The sequence below is a fragment of the Crinia signifera genome, chromosome 4 (assembly GCF_055691185.1).
Source record: "Crinia signifera chromosome 4, ASM5569118v1, whole genome shotgun sequence".
NCBI classification, from domain to species: domain Eukaryota; kingdom Metazoa; phylum Chordata; class Amphibia; order Anura; family Myobatrachidae; genus Crinia; species Crinia signifera.
In genome coordinates, this window is record NC_139220.1 from 216,928,772 (window position 1) to 216,954,224 (window position 25,453).

At 40.6% G+C, this 25,453-nt stretch overlaps 2 protein-coding genes across 6 annotated transcripts in view; one reads left to right on the forward strand and one right to left on the reverse strand.

Moving 5' to 3' along the window:
* The window catches only part of APBA2 (amyloid beta precursor protein binding family A member 2), a 378,680-nt gene extending 369,748 nt beyond the window's left edge, over positions 1-8,932 (forward strand). For all 5 annotated transcript variants that reach the window (XM_083183774.1, XM_083183772.1, XM_083183771.1 and 2 more), the window contains 2 exons: positions 5,773-5,913; positions 8,394-8,932. In XM_083183774.1, the coding sequence (XP_083039900.1) occupies positions 5,773-5,913; positions 8,394-8,465 (213 nt within the window). In that variant the 3' untranslated portion in view covers positions 8,466-8,932. The remainder of the gene's footprint in view (positions 1-5,772; positions 5,914-8,393) is intronic.
* Positions 8,933-15,127: 6,195 nt separating this feature from the next.
* The window catches only part of ENTREP2 (endosomal transmembrane epsin interactor 2), a 703,761-nt gene continuing 693,435 nt past the window's right edge, over positions 15,128-25,453 (reverse strand). Inside the window, exons 10-11 of the mRNA XM_083183776.1 lie at positions 21,185-21,510; positions 15,128-15,772 (exon numbers count right to left, since the gene is read on the reverse strand). Coding sequence (XP_083039902.1) covers positions 15,587-15,772; positions 21,185-21,510 — 512 coding nt within the window. The 3' untranslated portion in view covers positions 15,128-15,586. The remainder of the gene's footprint in view (positions 15,773-21,184; positions 21,511-25,453) is intronic.

Consider the following 25,453-nt stretch of genomic DNA (forward strand, 5'->3'; position numbering starts at 1 on the left):
CCCCCATCATTGGCAAAATTATTCAATATAAGCCATAATTCATCAATGGTTATGAAACATCCATAGTCAATGACCATCCCTAACAATAACACATGAACTGCAAGTTCCATAAGAACAATACTTTAAATAGATTACTTGAGCAAAGTGGTAAAGAAATAGCTACTGGTTCAATCTTCTCAAAGAAATTAAATTAAAAAAAATATATTGAGTATCTTTTGTCCTTAGAAAAGGATTCTAAGACAAAGTAGACCTTGAGAGTACTAATTCATTTTTTTATATACACATACTGCATGTGGCAGTATTTATAGGATAAGGCACTAATCTGTATTGGATTAATGCACAGCTAGAGTAATGCTTGTAGTTTATCTTTACATGCACCTAAATCCACAGGGAACTAAAGGGTATAAGTTAAATAGCTTTAAATGGCTCTCTCTATATAAGAGATCATGAAGGCTCATAAACCCCACGTTGTACAGTTTTAACATTATTTTATTCCTAACACCCCCTTGAGAGCTTTATACGAGCAAAGCAGTCCAGTGTGGGAAGAGCATTAATCAGAATAACGCTGCATCTACCTACATATTTCAGCTAAATGGAACTGACCGGCAAAGGTTTCAATACTTGCAGGGAAATTGGGAAATCTTTTTATATTCTTTATGTTTGGAAAGATTTGTTCTCTAAGATATTGACCTAGAGTATATCATGTTATTTAATTACAGGCAGCCAGGAGTCTAATAATAACTAGGAAGCTGACTTTGAACATACTGCATATATTTGCAATTTCAGATATACAATATCAGTATAGAAATGTCATTTATTTATATTAATTTATATACTTTTAACAGTTACTACTAATAGTTGTTAGATTTGTGTAAGTATTTATTTCAAATAATACAGCATCAGTAACTATTGCATATTGGTTGCCAGCCTTGAACATAGGCATGGACACTCTCCATTAGCCACTAGGTAATAGGTTGGTTACTTATACAAGATAGAATGTGTTAATTAAATTGTAATTTCAAATTCTAGAGCTGTGTCTATATGTTTCCACTATGTTATGTTGATAAATTAATTTTAATAAAGATTTAATGCAAGGGTGGCCAAACCTGTCCTCAAGAGCTACCAACAGTTCATGTTTTTCAGGCAACCTGTGGATCTATAGTAGGAATTAATGCAGCAGGTTTGAAAATGTGACAGTTGGTTATGAATATAGCTGTGCACCAGCTAGGGGATTAAGAAAACGTGGACCATTGGAAGACCTTGAGGGCTGGTGTGGCCAGCCCTTATTTAATATAAATACAGCGGAAATCTTTGCAAGCTTATAAGCGGCTATCTGGTGATTTTTCATATATAACTTTCTAGTTAGTAGAACTGGGGAACCGCACTCTGTTGACTCAGTGGGCAACTTGGTGGTGCTCCACTCTAAAGGAATTAAAGGGATTTGCAATGCACAAATTCGGCGCATTACTTACGGCAAGACATGCGTTCCATTTGTTGGAGTGCATGTTACTTCCGGTTATGGGGATCGTGGATGTGCACCCTCCCCCGTTTGTTGTTAGCGCCAATTCGGAGCATCAGATCGGGGTAGTTGTGGGTGGAACGCACACTACATCCGGTTTCACGGAGCCTAATATTTTGGATGTTTTTTGAGCTTTCCAAGGGGGTGAGTGGCTTTATATTTAATTTATCAGCTAATCGTCATGGTATCTCCCTATTGAGGGAGTTTTGATAGATCTTACCATACTCTAAATCGTCTTTTAGCACACTTCCGAGCTTATACCTAGCAGGAAGTGGGAGTGTTTTTTAATTGATCCAGTGATGCCATAAATAGCCATCAGGGACACTGCATATGTGCAATACCTGGTGCTTCCTGTCCTTGGATTTATTATGCTTGTGTCTTGACAAAGATCCCTGTCGAGGATCGAAACTGCTGTGATGACCTAAATAAACCTTTCATTCAACTTTGATTTATTGCCTTCGGTGAGTGCCTGCTTCAACCATTCTTCTAACTTTCTAGTTAGGCATATTGCAAGTTAACCCATCCAATAGGGAGTCTGTTGCTTACACCGCACAAGTTATTACTATTTTTTAGCTATAGAAGATATTGCTACTTAATTACATTTTGTACATAGCAAAACCTAGAGGAGGGCCCAATGATGCCACTTCAGCCTTCAGCCTTCTACTGTATGTCGTCACAGAAGACCCGAATAAATGCCTTTTATGAGCATGTGTAGAAAAGCCCCAAATGTGTTCAAGATGGTAACTAGGTGGTACCTTTTAGCCTCCCAGTGACTGCTTCACCTCTAAAGAGTTTACATAATTGTCACATTTTGAGGGTTATTTGATGGGCATAGAACCTACGGTAGTTGTCTGGCCTAAGACATGTGTCTACTAGATGTCCAGTCTTTACAAGAGCCTCTACGAGAAGATGATTGGCTTTGCACAGGGAGACTCACAGGGACCATAGTGTACCTTTTATAAGCAGCAGCTGACAAAAGATGGACCAGGTTCTGAGGGATGATATAAAATTAGAGATGAAACATAAGTGGATAGTGGATTAGAGATCAAATTGCAGAATTGTATTTTTATTTATTTAGCACTGTAGTCCATCGCTAATCATTTTGTCTTCCATTTGAAGTTATTGTTTTGTTTATTTTTTTCTGTTTGAGTTTTTAGAAATTGTTTTTAGCAGCTACTGACATTACAGTATTGTTCTAATGTTGTGTTAATCTGTTGGCAAGTCCTCAAATGTAATTAATAATTAACATCCGTTTTATTATCCATGACAAATAGATTGGAGTTATGTATATTTCAATGCAGAATTGTAAAAGCTTATTAATTAAAGGGTGTTGCCACAAGAGGAACTCACTGCTCTATTTAAAATGCATCGTTTTGTGCAGCTAAGAGGATCACAATATTGCAGTGGAGAACAATCTGACCAACAGCCATGTCATGTCTATAATACAAACTTTCTCGAGGTAGTATCATAACGAATGACTACCTAGCCACAACACTTAATTAACATAGATTTGTGTTCTCAGACCAGGTGAAAATACACTGTACAAATACAGTTAAATCTTATTGAAATCAGAAAAGGTCACAATATGTTAATACTCAATAAGTGCATACATTTAAGATATACTGACATAATATATTTAATTATATAGAAACAAGGGATACTCATTTTCTAAAATTAAATGTCAATGCTCCAACACCTTTAGTGAATGAGCCTAAGTCTAGTGACATACTTCCACAGCGGTCAGGGCCATCTTAGCAGCATTGCAGACCCTGAACAATCAATGCACTGGGGCCCCTAACCAGCTATTCACGCGAATAAATAAATACAAAAATCATAACTTACTTCTCTTGTGGTCCTGTGCAGGTTCTCCACATGCTTACATACAATGAATGGGTGTCAGCACAGTGGATAGCTCCAGTCATCAACCAACCAATCAGAATGCTGTCAGCCATTCACTGTCTGGCTGCAGACTGGAAAATACTGTGTTCAATTCACAATCATAGAGGCCAGGCACCGTTTTCTACGTGCCTTTGGAGGCATCAGCCCTGGAAGCAGGTGCCTCCTAGCCCAGTTTGCCCATGCTCACAGGCTCCCAGGACCCCCGGACCATGGGCCCAGTATGCAAATACATAAAAATGGCCCTGAAGGTGCTATCTTGCACCATCACTCATGTAGGGGAGTAGAAACTATTAAATGCCTGCAAGATAATATACTCAGGCATGCTACTACGCATTTCCCATAAATGAATCTGGGAGTGTATATTTCTGTAATATTAACTTATTAATATTCCCAAACTCTATCCTTTAAACAACAAACCCTTCTATATGGCCACATGGACAAAGGCGAACACTGTATATAAGACACATCAAGTCATTCGGGTAGTGATTTTGACCATCGCCAATCTTATGCACAGCCACAACATTATTACAGCCCCCACATGTGTGATTACCTCTATCTCACATAGCCAGTCATTTGTATTTCATTCTAAAATCAATTTGATACCAAATGCTCCTGTACACGTTTGCTTCTATGGAAGGAAATGAATGGTTTATAAATGTCTATCTCTGACAATTTGGACTCCTGCTTCCATGCTGTACATGTTGTTATTAATAGTCCATTTTATGCTCCCAGTCATTGGAGTATATTTACATGTCAGCACAAAGTAATCTGTTTATTCTTCCTTATTCAGTGAGGTTATTAAATTACATGTTTCCAACCTTTGGATAAAGCTTTGTGAAAGGCTATCGCAGTCATGTGAATTATATAGCAATATGTGTATGCTGGAATGTTAGTACAACCATTACTGGCATGTTCTCTTTTGACAACGTAATTAGCATTGAATCCATATCCATTGCAGAGTTAGGATAGATGATGTCTGTTATAGAGTCTGGTCTCTTATTTACTTTGTAGTGTTCCATGGTGACTCGCTGTGGCGTGGGAGATAGATTGTCTCTTCAGTGAGGCAAAGGGACTATAGAGGAGACAGAAAAGTCTTCACCAGTGAGCTGTCTTATTAAAATTCATCAATTTACCTAAATTGTTATAGCTTTAGACGTAAAAAAAGTCACTACAGGTTGGGGTTCATTTATTAATTATCAATATAGACATGATAATCAGTATTTCTTATTGCTTCTATGCGCAGAAATAAATTCTGTAATGCCTGGATTTAAGAATAAACACGACGGGGGATCCAAAGGGAGTCTTTCCCTGTCATGTATAGAGATATGCACCGGCCACTTTTCGGGTTTTGGGTTCTGATTACCTTGAGGTTTTGGGTTCTAATGGGTTTTGCCAAAACACCTCCTAAGTGTTTTGTGTTTGGATTTCTTGGGTTTTGGGTTCTGATTTTTTTGTTAAAAAAGCATAAAAACTGCTAAAATCGCATAATTTTTTTTTTTTTTTTTTGCTCCTACGCTATATTAACCTCAATAACATTCATTTCCACTCATTTACAGTCTATTCTGAACAGCTCACACCTTTCAATATTGTTTTTAGGGCAAAAGGTTGCACCGAGGTAGCTGGATAACTATGATAAGCCACACAAGTGTGCGGCACAAACACTAGACTGATATGGCACACTTAGCATCCCCTCTAGGCTGATACTGCACACCTAGAATTACCCCTGGACTGATATGGCACAGGTAGCATCACCCCTGGACTGATACAACACATTTAGCATCACCCCTGGACTGATATGGCACACTTAGCATCCCCCCTAGTCTGATACGGCACACCTAGCATCACCCCTGGACTGATATGGCATGCTTAGCATCACCCCTGGACTAATACAGCACACTTGGCAGCACCCCATGAATTATACGCAGACTTGGCTTACCCCAGGAATTATACGGCACAGATGGTGGCACCCCTGACCTGATACAGCACACATGGAATTATACGGCACAGATGGCGGCACCCCTGGACTGTTTCGGCACACATGGCGGCAGGCATGGAATTATACGGCAGACAAATTCCTGCAGTAAAAATAAAAATGTGTATTCTTTTAATTATAAAAAAGAGCAGCACACCTTACTTAGCAACACCCCATGAATTTAACAGCACCGATAATCCGGAAAATTCTTTAATCAGTGATGAAACTGACGATGCCGGATAATCGGTGTTCAACCTGTAATAAAATGCTGACATCATCACATAAATGACATAAGTAATGGGGCAATTTCCAGTTAATCAATGAATTGTGTGAATTGTGTGAACATAAATCCTTTGTCTTTCCTCTGCCATTTAATGTTTAGATCTGCAGCCTCATGCGGGGAGGAATTGCCGAGCGAGGTGGAGTAAGAGTTGGACACCGTATTATTGAGATCAATGGACAAAGTGTGGTGGCCACAGCTCATGAAAAGATCGTCCAGGCACTCTCCAATTCTGTAGGGGAGGTAAGAGTGTGGGATGTGCTCTTTGTGATGTGTCTACAGTATGTTATAGTAACACAAATCTTCCAGCATTTTATATCTGACGATTCATACAATAAAAAGTACAAATAATTTGCTCCTGTAATTACAGAGACCATGAGAATGCATAGTACTGCAGTATCTATTAGTATATGTTATATATATATATATATATAATGTTAACAGAAATGTATAGATTTGGTTGTTTTGTTGGAAACATCCTCTATGTAAGGAGAGATAATGCATCCCATTTAAACACCTTTGTACCTACAGTGTTTCTATTGTTACGATGAGTGATCAGCAGTCAGATAAATGGGGGCAGCAGATAGATGGATTCATTTCCCTGTGCAGTGAATGGAGACATTTTGTGCTATGAATATTTTATTTCGCTGATGAAGTCCGTCCCCCCAGCCCTGATATCCTGTGCTCAGATCCATTGTGCGGACAAAAGCTTTGAACATTTTATTTTAGATGTTTCATTGATGAGATAAATTGATATTTAAAAGCAGTGAAGAAGAAAGGATTTTCGAATTTATTTAAATACATTTTTATTCTGTTTTGTATGCTCACATGTGAAAGGAAATGCCAGCCGTGGTTCTTGTCATATTTGTCACTCTTATCATTATGCATATGATATATATATATATATATATCTATATCTATATATATAGAGAGAGATATATCTATTTATAGATATATATCTATATATCTATATATATATATATCCACACCTGGACCGGCACTCCCTTCGATGTCAGCAATGTCGCTGCATGCCTTTGTTATAAATATACAAAGCAGGGTCCCGATATCCCTAAGGTAACCGGAACAGACACGTCACTGCAGCCTTCTCACAGAATCGAAAATTTCTTTATTAGACCTATATATAGATATATGTACACATTTATTTGTTTTAGAAACAAAATAACTATAAAGATTTCATTTTTTGCGTAATTCAAGTGTAGATTTTCAGCTTTAATTCCATCGGTTTAATTAAATATATCACATGAAATGTTTGTGAATTACAACCATTTCTATACATCAGTGGTGTAAACCTCATGGCCATCCAGCTGTTGTGGGACTACACCTCCCAGCATGCCCTGCCACAGATTTTATATAATGGATTGCTAACACTATGGCAGGGCATGCTGGGACGTGTATCTCCACAACAGCTGGAGGGCCATACGTTTGACACCGCTGCTATACATAATCCTTTATTTTTCAGGGGCTCCAATGTAACTGGACAATTCAACATGACCATAAATTAAATGTTATTTTTTCATCCTGCAAGTCTGGAGCCCATGGACATAACTAAATGCTGGGTTAATGCCTTTGTTATGCTATCATGCGTTCTATCATCTGTCACATCATTTATAAAAACTAGGGTCCCAGAGCCATTGGAAGCCATGCAGGAACATGTCATCACACTGCCTCCACAGTGTTGTACATATACTGTGCAATGCTTTGGACCATGAGCCATCCCAAGCCTTCTCCCTACCTTTTTCTTCCCATTGTTTTGGTACCGGTTGATCTTAGCTTCCTTTGTCCAAATAATGCTGTTCTGGAACTGGAATGGATTTTATAGATATTTTTTGGCAAAGGAAATTCTGGCCTTTCTATTCCTGAGGATTATACTGTAAATGGTTTGCACCTTTTGTATTTGTTCTCATGAAGTCTTCTCTTTGTGGTAGATTTGAATAATATGTTTATCCCTGCAAAGTGTTCTTCACCAAAATTGTCTTGCATGAATGTCAAGGCCTGTTGCGTGCTCAGAGAAACAGTTCCCAAATGCAAATGCCACACATGGAATCTACTACAGACCTGCTTAATGATAATGATAAAAATAAGTAGTAGCCCACATCTATCCATCGCACAACTTTAGAGTCAGTAGTCCAATTACTTTTGTTCCCTTGAAAAAGAGGGGGCTACATATAAAACAGTTTTACTTCCTAAACTCTCCATCCAGTTTGGGAGTGACTACCCTCAAATTAAAGCTCATATTATGTACTTTAAAAACATGCATTGCCAGCAACACAGCTGAGATCAGAAGAAGCCCAACACACAGCCCAACTCTATGTGAAAGTGTCTGTATATTTATAGTAGAACACAAGTGTGGCTTATAAATTCAAAAGATGCAACATTTGAAGTGTGATTGTATGGTTGGATCATCTGTAGCTAACGGACATTTATGGTGGCCATACACACGGTGGCCATACAGATCTGGCTGGTTGGAACAAATCCAATGGTCATGGATGAAAGCAAATGACAGTTGACCATTTGCTTGGAAATGCTGGAAAACTGACAAACTGTCACTCATCCATAACCATGTTTTTGTTCCAATCAGCCAGATCTGAAGATAAATATACTACAAAATTACTAGTGTATGGGCACCTTTAGTAAGAATGAGTGATTGTGATGTCAGTTGGAGAGCTCAATCTGTCTAACCTCCATTCTTTTTTATACTACAGATCCACATGAAGACCATGCCAGCAGCCATGTTTCGGCTTCTCACTGGACAAGAAACACCTCTTTACATCTAATACTGAGCAGCCATAAGAGGATATGTGCTATACAAGCAGATCACTATACATCCACATATCAATAGAGACACCGGGGCAGACATTTTGTATTTCAAACAAATGAGCAGCAACTATCAATGGACAGATGCGTTTGCCTTTACCTGTTGTCTTGCTTCTTTCTTTTGCCAAATGCGATGCCATTTTCAAGCTAGTTCATTACCAACAAGGACAATTTATAAGCCACAGAAAGAGACATTCCGGACTGTTTACTCATTATGACTAGTAACAAGGATATTTATTTGTTATTGTACATGTAGTGTTAAAGTGTATGTGCTGTATGTTTCATTGGTAAGTGTGTGAACATTGAGACAAAGGAAGAAACAATATACAGTGAGTTCTGTAAGCCAGTGTCATCAACTCCAGGCTTGGCTCATGTGGAAATGCTGTGCTTTGGTGGTCCCATTAAACAAAGTCTTTATAATCCAATATTTCTAATGTCTACACTATCATTTTTAACAGAATGTCGCATTCATGTTTGTTGCTGATTGTACTGTAATTTCCTTTATTGCAACACAAAGGGGTAAATATACTAAAAGTTCAATTTTAATAAATTTTAATTTTCTCTACAGTATATCGATGTTGTGTTTCAGGGGCTTACTTGCACATTTAGCACCTGAAACACATTATTGTAGAATTAATTAAAATTGAACTTAAACTTAAGCTTAAACTGTGTATACACGGGTGATATTAGACACATATCGCTGGCAATATGGTCGCTGAGCATCCATATTGCCAGTGATTTGTATGCGACTGTGGGCGATAAATCACTGGGTTCACGCTCCCGTGTTCAGCCCCTAATGGTCGTTGGTCGCAGAAGCATGCTTCTGTGTCCAGCTGTTTCCCCCTGCGGCTCCCCCTGCTGAGTCTCCTTTTCATCAGTGACCAGATGAAAACAGGACACTGAGCAATATATTGCACCATGTGTACACAGCTTAAGATTCTGGACCTCTCCTATTCTCAAACCCAGGTACAGTGTACTCGTGTTACCGTAACAACATCAATACTACGTGCTGTGACCTAACTCATGGTGCATGCATAACAGGTTAATGTGCTTGTCTTGTATTTATTACCCATATCCTCTCCCTCGATGTCCCTTCAGAGACACCAATAAGGTCTATTTGCAGCAATAAAATTGCATAATGATGATAAACGGAGCTGAACTGCAGTAGAACAGTGTTTCTTTTAACCATTAGTTTGCATTTTATCATTTGATAATAATCTCAGGACGTTACCATATTGATTTCTTTTTTGACCTATTTAATTTGCCTACACTACCAATTTGTATAGCACAAGTCATTAGCAGTAACTACTAACCATGGGGCACATTATTGACGTCAGTGCCATATATTGACAGGTGTTACAGTAGGAATGTCAGCTATTTATACTGTACAGGCTAGGTGTAGTTAAAAGAGCACTATGATGTTCGCATTATGGGAAGCCATGTATACTATGACTGCTTTTAAAGTCAAGTTTGATAAATGATGTATATAATAATTTTCTTGACTAACGGAGAGCCATGCTTCTTTAAGTAACAGCTAATCTGCCTTAAGCATTAGTAATAGCAGAAAAGCACACAAAATACATTTGTGGGATGAGATGATCTAGTATAGTAAACGGATGCATTAGCCAACATTAGTGCTGCTGTACATTCATTGTAAGCTGAATATACTTTATTTACTTCCCAAAAATATAAATCATAATGAGCACATTGTTATACTGTGCTTTTATGCTTTTAGGATAGAAAATGGAGCTCTTCTCTGTTTAAAAATTGGCACACTTATAAGCATAAGGTATCAATGTATCAAGGTATCAATGTATCAGCCACAGTCTCACAATATCTGACTAAAGTTGTGTACACACGGTAGCTTTGCCGTGCTATGCGAGTCCCGATGCGATCAGATGGCATCGGGACTCGCATCGCACGGCATGCAGTCAGTGGTACAATTTAGACTATATAGTGCGGATCTGCACTATATAGTCTTGCCTGCCCTCTCTATCAGACTGCCGACTTGCACTCACACGGGAGCGCACATCGACAGCGCATCGGGCTCGCAAGCCCTAAAAAAGCATGCAATCTGCATGCGATATGGCTTCCGATGTTCACTATATTGGCAACATCGGAAGCCATATCGCCCCGTGTGTACACACTATAAATCCAGTCCTATTTGAATACCATATAAAATAAAATAAAAGATTTTCGTCTGATTCCACAAATAGCAACATTCTTATCTTAGGATATTGAATACTGTACAGCAGAAAGAACAGGTGGCAGGCAGTACAGTTCTCACATACAGTATGAATAACACAATCCCTTCTAAAATACATGTTGTATGAACCAAAGAAATGCCAGGTGCTCAGACAGATAACAAGCCATGGATCTCCCTCTTGGCTGAGTGCTACATGTGACACTTTTCTATGAATTCAGAATCAGTTCATTTATTGTTATGTAGAAGTTGCTTTGCTTACTGTACCTACATTAGACCATTATTTAATATTACAGTATAATTAATATATATATATATATATATATATATATAAAACTTTATCTGAATTAGATAGGTGTGTACAGAATCCACATTTAATGATGAAACCCTAAATCTTTGAATCATTTGGCCAGATATAAACTAAGGCCATATGGTAATTGGCACACCAAGTAAAGTAAGGCTATGCAAAGTGTTATTAAATGGCTGTAATTTCAGTACCAACAAGTAATAACTGCGTCCTGGACACTAAAATCATATTTGGCCAAACTGGAATCCTGCCAGTTCTGCACATTCCAAGAATCAGGAGATAACTGGTAGTTGGTTCTAAAGGGTAAACATTGCAATTTGTCACTTCAAGGAGCTCACATGATTGGTGTACATACAAGTTTGCATTCAGCAGCCAACCACACAGTCCCCTGCTTATACTGTATGTGCTGAGCTTACACCAATTTCACTCTAATGCACATACAGTACAGTAGGACTTTTATAGTATACATCTATCAGAGCCACTAACGCCATAACCATACATCCAGCCTTCTTTTATACGAAGTTGTTCTTGGCATAAAACTGCTCCCTGGATGTTGATGAATTGTATACAGTCACAAATAAATGTATACTAAAGAAAAACAACAATGCAATATCATTCTCTCTGACAATGTTCTTGAATATGGATGAAGCTGAAAGTGCATGTGAAGGCGGTCGCTATGGTTCCCGACATTTGAAAATATAAAAGTGTGACTACCTATAGCTAATAAAGCTATTCTTCTGGTGGAGCTGAACTGCTTGGACCATGCGTTGTATGTGAGACTGTTTAATGTGTATATACATGTACTGCTCGGATCTTTTTACTGTTTATTGTTAAGCTTCAACAGATGAAATGTTGCTCCATGGGCGACAATGACTCTAGAGGCAGTGGTTATGTTATTAGACATGTTAGGAGTTCCCCCCCTGTATTTTCTGTACAGTTGCAGTTAGCACAACATAAGGGAGAAAAGCGTTTCGCTTGCTTTCTTATTTTATGCAGTCAATAACAAACCAGAACCATTTCCAGTATTAGATTGTGTGCATAGCAACATTGTATATCGTTAACAACATAAATGTTTCTTGGTGTTCTTAATTTTGGCTTAGACCTTGAATAGTATACACTGTGATTTAAGAAGCCTTACCATACAGTTGCACAATTGTACTGTATTTCAAGGAGTGACCTGTACATTGCATGTAGCTGCCAATTGTAGGAAAGGATTACGTTATCACTGTTAATAAATTTAATACGAACAAGGAGCTGTTCGTCTGTTATTTATGATCAACGCATTTGGAGTTTCTGGTAGATAGCTCAGTCATTTATTACTGTATGTCTTATACTGTATTATGTGTCTTTTATGTAATGACAGCAGAAACAGTAATAACAGGGCACCGTTACAATGTACTAAATGCATTGTCTGATACTTGCAGTGGTCCAGTGTATTGTTGTTTCAATCGAGAACCTCTATTTGCAGTCTTCCAGTTTCAACTTTTGGTTCATTCTAGATCCTCAACTTGCCTCATTCTAGAGCAGGGGTCCTCAAACTATTTTGCTCTGGGACCCCATTAGACAGTAAAAATAATTACAGGACCCCAGCAAGTTACTGCAGAAGGTCATCACATCACATGTGTAGTCAGCAGACAGCATATACATGGCAGCATTGTGGAGGCACAAAATGATGGGAGGAGTCTAAAATAACAGACAATTCAACAGATCTATCAAGCTCCTTGAATCACTGAATGAGATTAGAAAAGTAATCAGCCTGATGATTATAGGCGTGCGCACATAGTGTTAGGGGTGCACAGGCACCCCCTAATGCTGTGCCCACCCTTATGATTTCCTCCCTACCACTAGCAATATGAGTAATACCTTTTACCAAAGACTTTTGCATTTAAGAACTGTGGGGCAGATTTATTAAGCTCGGTGAAGTGATAAACTGTCTGGTTTTTATCACCAGCCAATCAGCTCCTACCTGTGAAGTTACAGGCTTGCTTTGAAAAATTACAGGTGAGAGCTGATTGGCCGGTGATAAAAACCAGACACTTTATCACTTCTCCGAGCTTTATAAATCTGTCCCTCAATTCCATTAAAAGAAATGCCCACACAAATATGTGTGTTTTGCACTGTTAATTGTACTAGACCATTGTCATATCTCTATATACCTGCGTCATCCATATATGTTTTTGAATTTATTTGCATGTACTGTTACACAGAGTTATTAGACGATTAAAACTGAAATAGGCAGGAGATTATGGTGTGGCTGAGAGATATTTATATTGTAGCGAGTGCCAATAGATGATGGTAGACACGCCTGATTGGCGGTGTTGGACACACCCAATGGGCGGTGCTAGACATGCCCAATAGTTGGTGATAGATGCACCCCTTTGACAGTGCACACCCTAATAAAATGTTCTGCGCACGCCTATGTTGATGATCAGCAACATGGAGTCGGGACCCCATGCTGAGAAGGTCGGGACCCACTTTGGAGTCAGGACCCACAGTTTGAGAACGCCTGTTCTAGAGCATCTATTTGCAGTGTCCCATTCTAATGCCTCAGCTTGCAGTGTTCCATTCTAGAGCCTCTACTTGCAGTTTACCAATCAAGAGCCTCTGATTGCAGTGTTCCCTTCTAGAGCCTCTGTTTGCAATTTTCCATTCTAGAGCCTCTGCTGACAGGCAAACGCAGAGCCTCTGCTCTTCACCTCTATGGGAGAATTTAACAGTTTTTTGCACTGACAGCCACTAGATGGTATTGGTAAGGGGAAAGGGGAGAAGGGATTTTGTCCATGCACAAGTATAACTGTTATTACTCAGAAAAATGTATATATATAGATTAAAGAAATGTTCCACAATGAAGAAGAATATAGTAGATACAATGGTATCTAGTCATGTAAGTGGAGGTGCTCCCTAGAGAGTAATATGATGCAACAAGGGGAAAACAGAAAAGGACTCTCTTTTTTTGGGGCACAACTTGTAAATGATATGAATTTGGTTTAAAAAGTAACTTTTATTAGGTTAAGTTAAAATATATGAGCCAACTATTCACACACAAACACTTTTACATACAAGACCTTGCATGTTTCATGTCTTGTATGTAAAAGTGTTTGTGTGTAAATAGTTGGCTCATATATTTTAACTTAACCTAATAAAAGTAAATTTTTAAACCAAATTCATATCATTTACAAGTTGTGCCCCTCCCCCCCCCCCCCAAAAAAAGAGAGAGTCCTTTTCTGTTTTCCCCTACCCACTAGATGGTGCCACAGTGTCCAGCCATTGCAACATACTACAGTACTGTATATCCTGACTTATTGGTGTCCTTATGTCGGCATAAGGACATAACGCAGGATCTCTAGAGGGGGATTTAGAAACGTATTCAACAAACTTCCGCTCTACGGAGCATTGAAGCAAGTGCGAGAGTTTGAGTGGTAGAACAACCCAGTACCAGCCCCAGACAATCATGTAAACTCTTGTCATTATGGTCATAAATTGAGCTTCTGTGCAAGATAGGTTTTTTGGGGGGCAACTGGAAACCCCCCCCCCCCCCAACTTTTGCCAATGTCAGAGTATTTTTAGCATACTGAGGCCTACATGGAAACTGCCATCTGGATCAATTCTCTGATAAAGTGCATATGTGTTTTAATATGTCTTCCAGTAATGCCTAATATTTGACAAACAACATTCCACATGCTTACTCTTACTCATTTTTAAATCCTCAGCTCATAGAAGAGCAGGTCACTGTCCTGCATCATACCAACTTCCTAATATAATGGTTAGTCCCTTGGCCATGATAATAATGTGATTTTCATCGGATTGCGTCATCGTGGCCCTGTACATGATGTCCCATTGCACCACAGGGACAATGATCGTAAAAACTCTATTCACTCCCTCCCTACAGTAAAATGGTCACCTGCTACTAACGGCTGGCCACTCATAAGGAACAAACAGGAAATACTAGATAATTATGGTATCAAAACATAGTGTGCGCATGCATAAGAAACACTGACAGGAAGATTGACTAAAGCTTGTAAATCAGATAGTATAATACAATATAGAAATAAGAGCTAGACTGACAATTCTCAAATATAGCTTTAAGATGAAGTAAAACAGTTTCAATTTTTTTTTTTTATTAAAACACTGTGAAAACACTTGAAGGTACATAAAGTAATACAACGCTGAGGTTGTAAGATAACTTTCTTCTTCTGAAGATTTTGTCTGTATGTTATGCTAGCTTTCATTGGTACAAGCTTGCAGGGTCACAGAATGGTCATCTTTTCTGGGAGGTGATAACTGTTAAGATGTGAACATTAAATGAAGCTACATGGCAGCAATATCCATAGCTCTATTTTCAAAATAAAAAATAGATTAAACTCCAGACATCTGTTCCAAAAAGGCTTTTTGTGTGGAAATAAAGCTTGCATTGTTGTTGCAGAACCTATTACATTCAGGGACCTCTTCAAAGATGGAGTCTCTAGTCCCATGCATGACGAAGTCCAGATAGGAGATGCCATATTGTTGTTGGTGCAAGGTGACAGAGTTCAAGTCCTTGGTTTTGCATGCAATCTCTTAAAAGACGGTAATCAAAGGATGGTTTCTCTGCAGACTCCGACTAGACTATGTGGTCTGTCCTGATTGACATCTCGTGCTAGATGTATCCTGTGTAGAAATGCTACAGGAGAACTGAGAGCTCCACAGCTCCGAAGGTGGAGATCTTCCTGCAGTCGTTTTCTGGATATGCTGACATTCTGCTGAGAGCTTGTAATGACCTATGTGTGAAGAGAAAATGGTTCAGGTTATATTGCTTACAGTATGCTTAGTATTATATTGTTTATATACTCTGTGAAACTAGAGGTGCACCATTCATTTAGTCTTTAGAATTAAGATAATTAGCAAACAAAATTTGCATGCACACCATTGACATTAGTATATACATCACTTGTCTTACATAATACTATACCTCCTATACTCGCTAGTGTTAGAAAAAAATCTCTATTTGCTTCCATACATCGAATAGCTATCAGCACTCTGATTGGTAGATAGCTCCTGCCATCCACCAATCAGCATGCTGATAGCCATTGACGGTCTGGCAGAGAATGCTGTCTGGCCACTTCAATTGTGTGTAAATCACAATCAGACCAAGAAGCTCAGGAGGCACATGCCCAGAACTCAATTTGCCCCAACTTGAAGACCTCTAGAATTGGGGGACCATTGCCCATATAGGTGGGAACTGTAAGATTTGATTGCTCTTCTGAGAGCCTGTAAAGTCTCCCAATAACTCTGGTGTCTCCTAGACAGTCTACGTGCTCAGGCAAATATACAATAGAGCCTTATCTTACGCAATGAGTTTTAAAACGCATTTGATATGCTAAACCGTGCTCCAGCTACTCCACTCCTAACTGCCATGTGTTTGAAAAAAGACCGTTGGAAACTGATTGGCTGGAGCACCATTTATGATACCCAATGAATTAAAAGCTCAGTTATATGAAGAGTTCACTGTGTACCGTAATTTCTGTTGGTGGTAGAGGAAGGTAAAGGACAGAGGAGAGTTATACCAAGGCCCTAAAATGTACTATCATTTCTCCTGTACCTTCACGTCCTAATGTCAGTTAAGGATGAAGAGGCAGCAGTGATGGGTGAGGGGAGCAGTAACGTAGTGTAGGATGATGCAACAATATGATGTACAGTAGGAGCAAGTTTCATCTTTGCTCCTTTGGCCATGGCTAGCCATGGCTATTCTATTGTTCTCAGCTGCAATACGTATTGTATTGCAGCTGAGAACAATAGAATAGCCATGGCTAGCCATGGCTAGCCATGACCAAAGGAGCAAAGATGAAACTTGCTCCTACTGTACCTTGGTTAATAGTCAGGCAGCAGAGAAACCATGCTGGACCGCAGTTGCTAGCTGTGACATGCAGCCAAAATGGTCGAGACCGGTGGTTAAAGTGAGGGGGAACAGGGTGGAATTGAGCTCTGAGGTGGAACATTTTAACCTCCACATTGAACCTGCACAGTAATCCTCACAGAAAAGCATTCTAATTTGCAGGGGGGTGCCAAAAACCCTACCACTGGCCCTGTCTCTAACTAATCGGTGGAGGGGAGGGGGTGTAATTAGGTGGCATAGAGAAATGAGTTACCCCACCTCTGCATGACCACTTTATGCCCTGGTCGAGACTGCCTGACATTGCGTCTATCTCTGATCAGGACTACACTGCAGTCGCTAGCTTCTCAGGTTGGCACATTTGGACAACAGCATAAATACATTAGAATATACTGTATGCATGCATTGGAGCAGTGTGTTCACAGTGTAGGATTTGATATAAACTAGCCAGTGACAATATATAGTAATATACCTATAATCAGTGGCTGCTCTTACCATTACAATGAAGGGGGGCTTCGGCAATGCGGGCCCCTCCTCCACTGCCGCTGCCATCCCCAGCCACCGCCGCTGTCCCCGGAAGTCTGTGCAGGTGCGCACCCCTGTCCCCTACACGGGGCCAGCGCATGCGCAGTACCTTCATAAATACTGCGCATGCGCTGGCCCAAGCCTCCGTGGGCTGCCTTTACAGAAACCGGTTTGGGGGCTGCCGCACATTTGCGCAGAGAGAGGCATCCCGGAGGGAGGGAACACCTCCCGATGGGATGCCTTGAGTGACTGGCAGGTCAGACTTCCAAACTGTTCATTCCCAAAATTTCTCATTGGTTATCCATTAGTCAAGTTACATCAAGTTCTAAAATCTTTGTCTTCCAAGCTTACCGCATGGAGGTTATTCAGTCTCCTTAAATGTTACAGTCTATATAAAGTGTAGGGCTACAGTATATAAATGCCCTGCAAAGCTTCAGGTCAGAATGTTCTGTAATACAATTGCGTGAAGGGTTAACAGAAAAGAATGTTTGATGCTTTCAAAGCTCTTGTTTTATGAATATGTAATGAATTTGCTACACAGGAGTGCTTAGTACTTGCTGTTCATTTGCATATAGTTGAATGTTAATAGGATATCCATAAGTTATACTTAAAATAGCATCTGGCTGAACAACAAGGGCAGACATAGGAGTCCTGTCTTTCAGAAGTCATGTCTCACTTGCTTTTCTACCTAAGTACTTACTGTGTACACTATAACTTACTTCTGCCAATGCTGTAAATTAAATTATTTATAAGGTAATTACAACTTAATAATAAAAAAAATAATAAAAGTGACTGATACGTAACAGGTATTTTAAATGTAGATAACGTTTCTGCCTGTTGAGCCCCAGTGTACATTCAGAATGGTGCTGTCTCTGCTGACTCTGCAGATGGTCTCAGTGGGATTTCTCTTAGTAAATTATAACATTGTGCTCTTGTGATAACTAAACCTAAATCAGCATGAAACAAAGGGGAATATCTTACCAAGCTATTTATGTGTGTTCTACATCTAATGGTTATTCTGAATTATTAAAGAACGTTAGAATATATGAAGGAGCATTGGCGCTATTTGTGTGAAGATTGCTTGGTAATAGTTTAGGATATAGAATAGGGTACACATTATGAATTCATTTATTTCTCATTGGATCATTGCATATGTGCTGTTAAAAGATAATGGGGGAGAGAGATAAAGCGTAGAGAGAAAGTGCACATCATTATCATTTCTCATAAACAGCCTGTAACTTGGCAGTTAGGAGCTTTTTCTCCACTTCATCTCTTTCCAAGGTTTGATACATCTCCGCATTGAATCAGTAAACGAGTTAAAGTAAATGAGTTGCTTGGATGTGAAGGCTGCCTTTTTGAAAAATGTCTAACTGCTAAAGTATCGGTATTTGGTTTCATAGGGGGCAATTCAGTTATCTGGGATGTTCAGTCACTATGAGCTTCAGCGCACATTGCATATAGGCCCTCATTCTAATTTCTTCGCTCCTCTGCCCATTCACACTGGGGGGCGATGTATAGCAACTGCACATACACATAAACTTTTTTGCACACGTGCAGCCATTTTATGCGAGCAGGATCGGCAAATTGCTTATTCGTCAGCTTGTTTGCACCTAGCAGTGCGGGCGGGGGGGGGGGGGGGGTTGGCAAGGGGTAACGCCCAGTGTTTCATGGGCATCCCCATAAAAACCCTGGGCATTCACATGCTAATGCAACTGTCACTGCCTCCTGCACACCGCCCGCAGCGCCTGTCTGACAGCGGGCGGGTAGCAGTATAAAGAGCTGCTCCCTGCACCACGAGTGCAGACAGCCTGCAATCCACCCGCAGTGCCTGTCTGACAGCGGGCGGCAGTATGGAGAGGCTGAGCAGCTCCCTGCACCGCGCACACACTGTCCTCCACCTACTACCTGTCCCCTCTTCCTCACGGACACTTGCGCTGAGGCATATAGCACTGTCTGTGAATGCCTGGATGACATGTCATGTCCGGTTCCGCCCCCTACCCATTGCTCCCTGCGCCTGTCAGCTGTCAAACAAATGACGAACAGGCAGAAGCGCCGCCTCCCCTTCCTTCCCTCTTCTCAGTGTGCTGTGCCAGTGCCACTGCCAATCCTCAACACTTCGCCCCCTCTATCTCCTCCCCTCTTCTTCCATCTCCTCCTTCTCTCCCCTCCTTTCCCCCTCAGTCACGAGAGGGGTGTAATGGCGTCCTCAGAGTCCTGCCTACGCAGATAGAAGAGGAGGGACTGCACAAGGGTTAAACAACAAAAGAACAGTGAGTCTTTTATTATACATGTTTATAACAATTTTTTAATAATTGTAGATTTTTTAAATATTAATTTAGACACTTTTTAAATAATAGGCTGGGTTATGTGCCTAAAGGTGGCGATGCGATGTGCGCTCCCACGGCCATCGCATCGCACAGTACAAAAAGTATGTGTTGCACATACTTTTTGTACTGCTTTCGGATTGCATCGCACACACATTGCATGCATGCCGTGTGATCTAGCCCATAACGTATGCAATTCTCGCAGCCTGTATGGGCACCTTTTGTGCCTGCAACATTTTGCGGACACAGCACTGAGATGGTGTATGCACACATGTACATGCACCCGAGATCCTCCATAGGATCGCATGTTCCAGACGTTCCCACAATCGGGCTGCAGCTTGTTGCAATGGCAATGTGAAAGGGCGCAAAATGTATGGTTTGCAGGAGGGCACCGGACACCCTAGCACCGGCCCTGATGATACCAACAATGCACTGTACAAAATCCACCAGTAAAGGTAACATATGTGCAGCATAAGGTAATGTGTAATTCAAAGGCACAGTTTTGGCGATGGGCCCCAGGCAATGTGGCCCACTGGGGATTTCACTGTATCTCTGTGGGCCAGTCCAACACTGGACATTGACACACCCCTGGCATCACACACCCTTGACCTCCTCAGAGAACACAATTATTCTAAATATAAGAGCATTTGGGTTGATGCTGAGTTGGGCATATGAAATGTTGTTCTACGTATGCACCTTCACCCAAAAACAATATGTCCAGGCAAAAGGGACACACATACACAACGGTATCCAGATGTCACAGGAGGGTGTGCTTAGACTAGGAGAAAGGAACAGGTTACACAAGTAAGGGCATGTTTGCATATTTTAAACAGAGGCAGACATGCATAAAGACACATGTTTACTGGGGAAGGGCGCATATACACAGTGGTGATAACGACGGCCACCAAAACTAGTTGGAAATTTCTGACTGGCTGATTGCAAAGTGACCTCTGAAGTTGATAGTTGCTCTCTTTATTTATCATACTTAACTAATGAATTTCTACCGTCAATAGAACTGTATATGGAAGATTCTAGTTGGTGTATCACAGTGACGGTGAAGGTCCCACTTGAGTCAATAAGTTTTCCCAGTTTTTTTGTTGTAAAATTAGGTGACTCGGCTTATATTCGGGCTGACTTATACTCGAGTATATACGGTAAGTCAAATTTGATCAGAGTTTCCTGGAGACAACTGAATTTGGTGTAATTATCTGCAATGCCGCCCAATTCTCCATTGCCGTAGGTGGGAAAATAGACATGATGAAGTTTGCTTCAATTAACAATATTGAGGCCCTACAAAATAACAAATGGAGAAAATTGTGGTAGAAAAATCCACAGGGTGGTAGTGCTATAATGGCATGAATGGTAGAGTTAGCCAACCCCCAGCCACCCCCAGAAGTATAAGGGGTCATGTGCATATTTTTTTAGTCCATACAATCAATACATCTGTTTACCTGGTCTATAATGTTGGCACTAAAAATTGCTTCCTCCATGTGCCTTTCATCTGACTTGATTACAGATTTAATACTATTTACAACATGTTGCACTTCCGGAGAGAGGTGACAATTTGAATGTTCCAGAAATTTAGCCACTAAAATCTTTGTGTCCTTATAAGTTTTCAGGTCAACCAGAGAATTTGGCCTTTCTTTTGAGATGTTCTTTAAGGCCTTGGGTTTGATTCGATGATTCCCTTTCCTTGGGTCTTTCGGTCTTCCCAGTAATAACCGGTTTCCTGTTTCCTGGCAAGCAGAGGCAGTCATATGAGGATATGTACAAGGGGCTGAAAGACAGAGGAAACAAAATGTAAGGACAAAAAAAATCCACACAGATTGTAATAAAATATTAAGCCTAAATTGCCTGACTAGATTAAAAGCAAAATCAAACATCAATATGCAAAGCATAAATAATTAATAAATTGAAGTCTCCCAAGCGAGCATTTAATGGTTTAGCTATATTCTACTCACGTCTGTAAGAAAATGCATTATAGTTCCTTATGAATGTTGCTCTGTTTTATTACCCAACTGGGATCAAATCACCTGGCTGGTTGGAATATAAGATTTCTAAGAGGCTTAAAAACCACTCTGGTTCACTTGACAATGCCTTACATAAACATGATAACACATTGATAGAAATGTCTTAACAACATTTAGAACATTTTTACAATACAATTTAGAACTCATTATCATTGTTGCTACATAAGGGCATCAGTTGGCAACCCAGATTAAAAGAAAAAATGGTACTCTTTACCTAGAAGGGCGCCCGCGATTGGAATCGCGGGCGTCGGGGGTAAAAAATCGCGGCCATCGCGGGCATCGCGGGTACATTAAAAACGGGTGCCTGCGATGACCGCGATTTTCCCATAGGGATCAATGTTAAAAATCGTGATTGACCGCGATTTTAATGTAAAATGCCTCAATGCCCGCGATTTGGCCATAGGAATCAATGTTAAATGGGCCACAGAGCCCTAATAGTCACCGTGAACTCTGAAATGGCCCCCACAATTGTTAACGCCACCCCACGATCAACGTGAACCCGAAGCGTGGCGAGCGCAGCGAGCCCGCGAGGGGCGGCGGTACGCGTCCTCCGACCTTTTCATGCCCTACTATCCACGTCGGCGTGGAGTTGAGAATAGAATAGTGTGGCGAGCGCAGCGAGCCACCGAGGCCCGAAGCGTGGCGAGCGCAGCGAGCCCCGCGAGGGGACGCGGATACCTTCACAGGTAAACGCGTCCCCTCGCGGGCTTCACAGGTGTCCGCTTTTCGCCACGGACACCTGTGAAGCCCGCGAGGGGACGCGTATAACTGTGAAGGTATCCGCGTCCCCTCGCAGGGCTCGCTGCGCTCGCCACGCTTCGGGCCTCGGTGGCTCGCTGCGCTCGCCACACTATTCTATTCTCAACTCCACGCCGACGTGGATAGTAGGGCATGAAAAGGTCGGACGACGCGTACCGCCGCCCCTCGCGGGCTCGCTGCGCTCGCCACGCTTCGGGTTCACGTTGATCGTGGGGTGGGGTTAACAATTGTGGGGGCCATTTCAGAGTTCATGGTGACTATTAGGGCTCTGTGGCTCATTTAACATTGTTTCCTATGTAAAAATCGCGGGCATTGAGGCATTGAACACTAAAATCGGGTCCAATCTCATTTTTAACATTGGTCCCTATGGGAAATCGCGGCCATCGCGGGCATCGCGTCGCACCCGATTTTTAGTGCATTCGATGGTCGCGATGGTCGCCATGGGCGCCCTTCTAGGTAAAGAGTACCGAAAAAATATTTTAAATCAATGTTTGGCGATTTATATTGATTTTAAAGAAATTCAACATCAAACTAAAAATGAATCCAAACCAAAATGCTTGAGGGTGGTTTCCACAAAACATGATGATAATTTGTAACCAAAACCTAAAACATAGGGATCCACGCACACCTCTAGTGGCATGATGGAGCAGAAGTAAGAAGACACATCAGCGCATTTAGAACAGATTGAATAGGTAAAAGATGGGATAAGAGAAAGTGGAACAGTAGCTGGATATATAGTGATGGTGTAGCCTTCTGTGCGGGAAAGGATCAGCTAAAAAACACAAAAGGTGTTACCAACCCTCGTACAATACTTTAGGTTAATAAAATGTGAATAATTGGATATTCAGTGCTCCGCTGTTAAGTATATACACAAAATAATATAAACATAAGTCTTACATTAAAAATGTCAAGTCTTCAAAGATGTTCTCCCTTATTTATCCCAGTAGGCCTGTTAGTACATATATAAATCAAGGGATAGAGATATACGGTATACAAATGATCACTATAGAAATCCTTCAAATGTTCCACAACCGTTGGACACAAATTTCCCAAATGGGATGGTGATTCTTAATATTATTTGGTGTAACTTGATTGAAAAGAGATGGGGAATTTCCTCAGGTGGGTCCGCAAAAGTTACAGTATCATGAGAGAGTGTACACACTAGAGTGCTTTATGTAAGCATAAGGTGAGTGTGGATTGTGTTAATTACCATGTGGTGACTATGGATTCCCTAGTACATTTTTGGCTTATATACGTGTAGCATCTCAAAGATACCTTTAAATGCATACCCAGCACACGTCTATGTAAGCACAAAATGTGAGGACATTCTCCATCCCTTTTCACTAAAGTTGGATCGAACAATATAAAGAATAGAACAAAACCCAATTTGAAAAATTGGTGTCCACCGGTTGCAGAACATTTGAAGGATATTTATAGTGTTTACATGTATATATCTCTTTCTCTTGTCTTATATACAAGCTAACGGCCTACTGAGAGAAATAAGGGAGAACATCTTTGAAGACAACATTTTTAATGTAAGACTTATGTTTATATTATTTTGTATATATACTTAACAGTGGAGCATTGAATATCCAATTGTTCACATTTTAAGTAGGAGGATATAGTCATACATAGGGGAGATAGTGAATGAATGGACAAGGCAATTGATAATGTCCTAATTTTGGGAGAGATGTATTCTAATAATGTTTATATGGAGGAAGGTGAAACGACAGTACAAGTAATGGAATTTGTGAGTTGTGGAAAAAGAGGTTATTAGTTGTCCAAGATTAACCCCAACAAACAGAGGTGAAGTGTCAATATTACAGACACTGAAAAGGTGGGAGAGATTAGTGCTCCAAAGGCCAAGGGTGGGAACTGTTTTAAAGCAATGAAGGTTATTGTCCCCAAAAGCAGCAAACGGGTTTGGCGAGATTCACACTCACCGAGCCTAGGAAGGGAGGGCCAGAGGCGGACAGGGGGCGGTATCACGGGAACGCCCAGTGTTTTATGGGTGTCCCAATAAAAATTCTGGGCATTCCCCTGGGAACAAAGGCACGTCGATGCCTGCTCATGGGGGAAGGCGGGGTGGCTGACATCACAAATGATGTCAGCACCCATCCTGAATTCAGAGATCAGTGGCCATTCGGAAAAGTATTGACTTACTTTTCAGTCCAAAGGCTGCAGAATTCATTCTCCTACATTTGGCCACATGCGAGGTGCCCTGTGCCCCATGGGGTCATTTGATCAGACAGCGTTTACCTGTTCGCTAGACTTCAAATATATGCAGCCTATTGAACAGGTCTGAATCAGGCCCTTTGTTAGCTCATGGCTCCAGGCAGCTAGTGGTGTAGACAGAACAGGAAATGCAGTGCCCAACTGAAAGGAAGGAGTGATTTTGTCCCAATTACCAATATCCCGCATGGCACTGGTGGTTTTTATCTTTTCAAAATATCTTATTGTAAGACGGCAAAATACAAAACAAAATGTCAATAATATCGATCAAACACAAACAACATTGGCAAACAAATATATATATAAAATATTTCACTCCAGGGACACCTGTAAACATATATATAAATATAACAATCAGCACAGATATATTGTATCTGGCGAAACAGGAACTTGTATGGTAATTGAGTACTGGATTGAAATCCAAATTATATGAAAAGAGAACTATAAAGACATTAAAATGGTGTGTGTGTGTGTGTGTGTGTGTGTGTGTGTGTGTGTGGGGGGGGGGGGGGGGGGGGTAGTAATTGTTCGTTATACCAGGCAGTGAGCACGAAGACCATCTTTAGCCTGAAAAGAAAGGGTGTGTATATGGGGAAGTCAGATGGAGAAGAACTTCTTGGCTCCTTTGTCTTTGTTAAGGGACAATTCCAACCAGTCCATGTGAAATAAATATAAATTATTGGATGTAGAAGAGTTAAT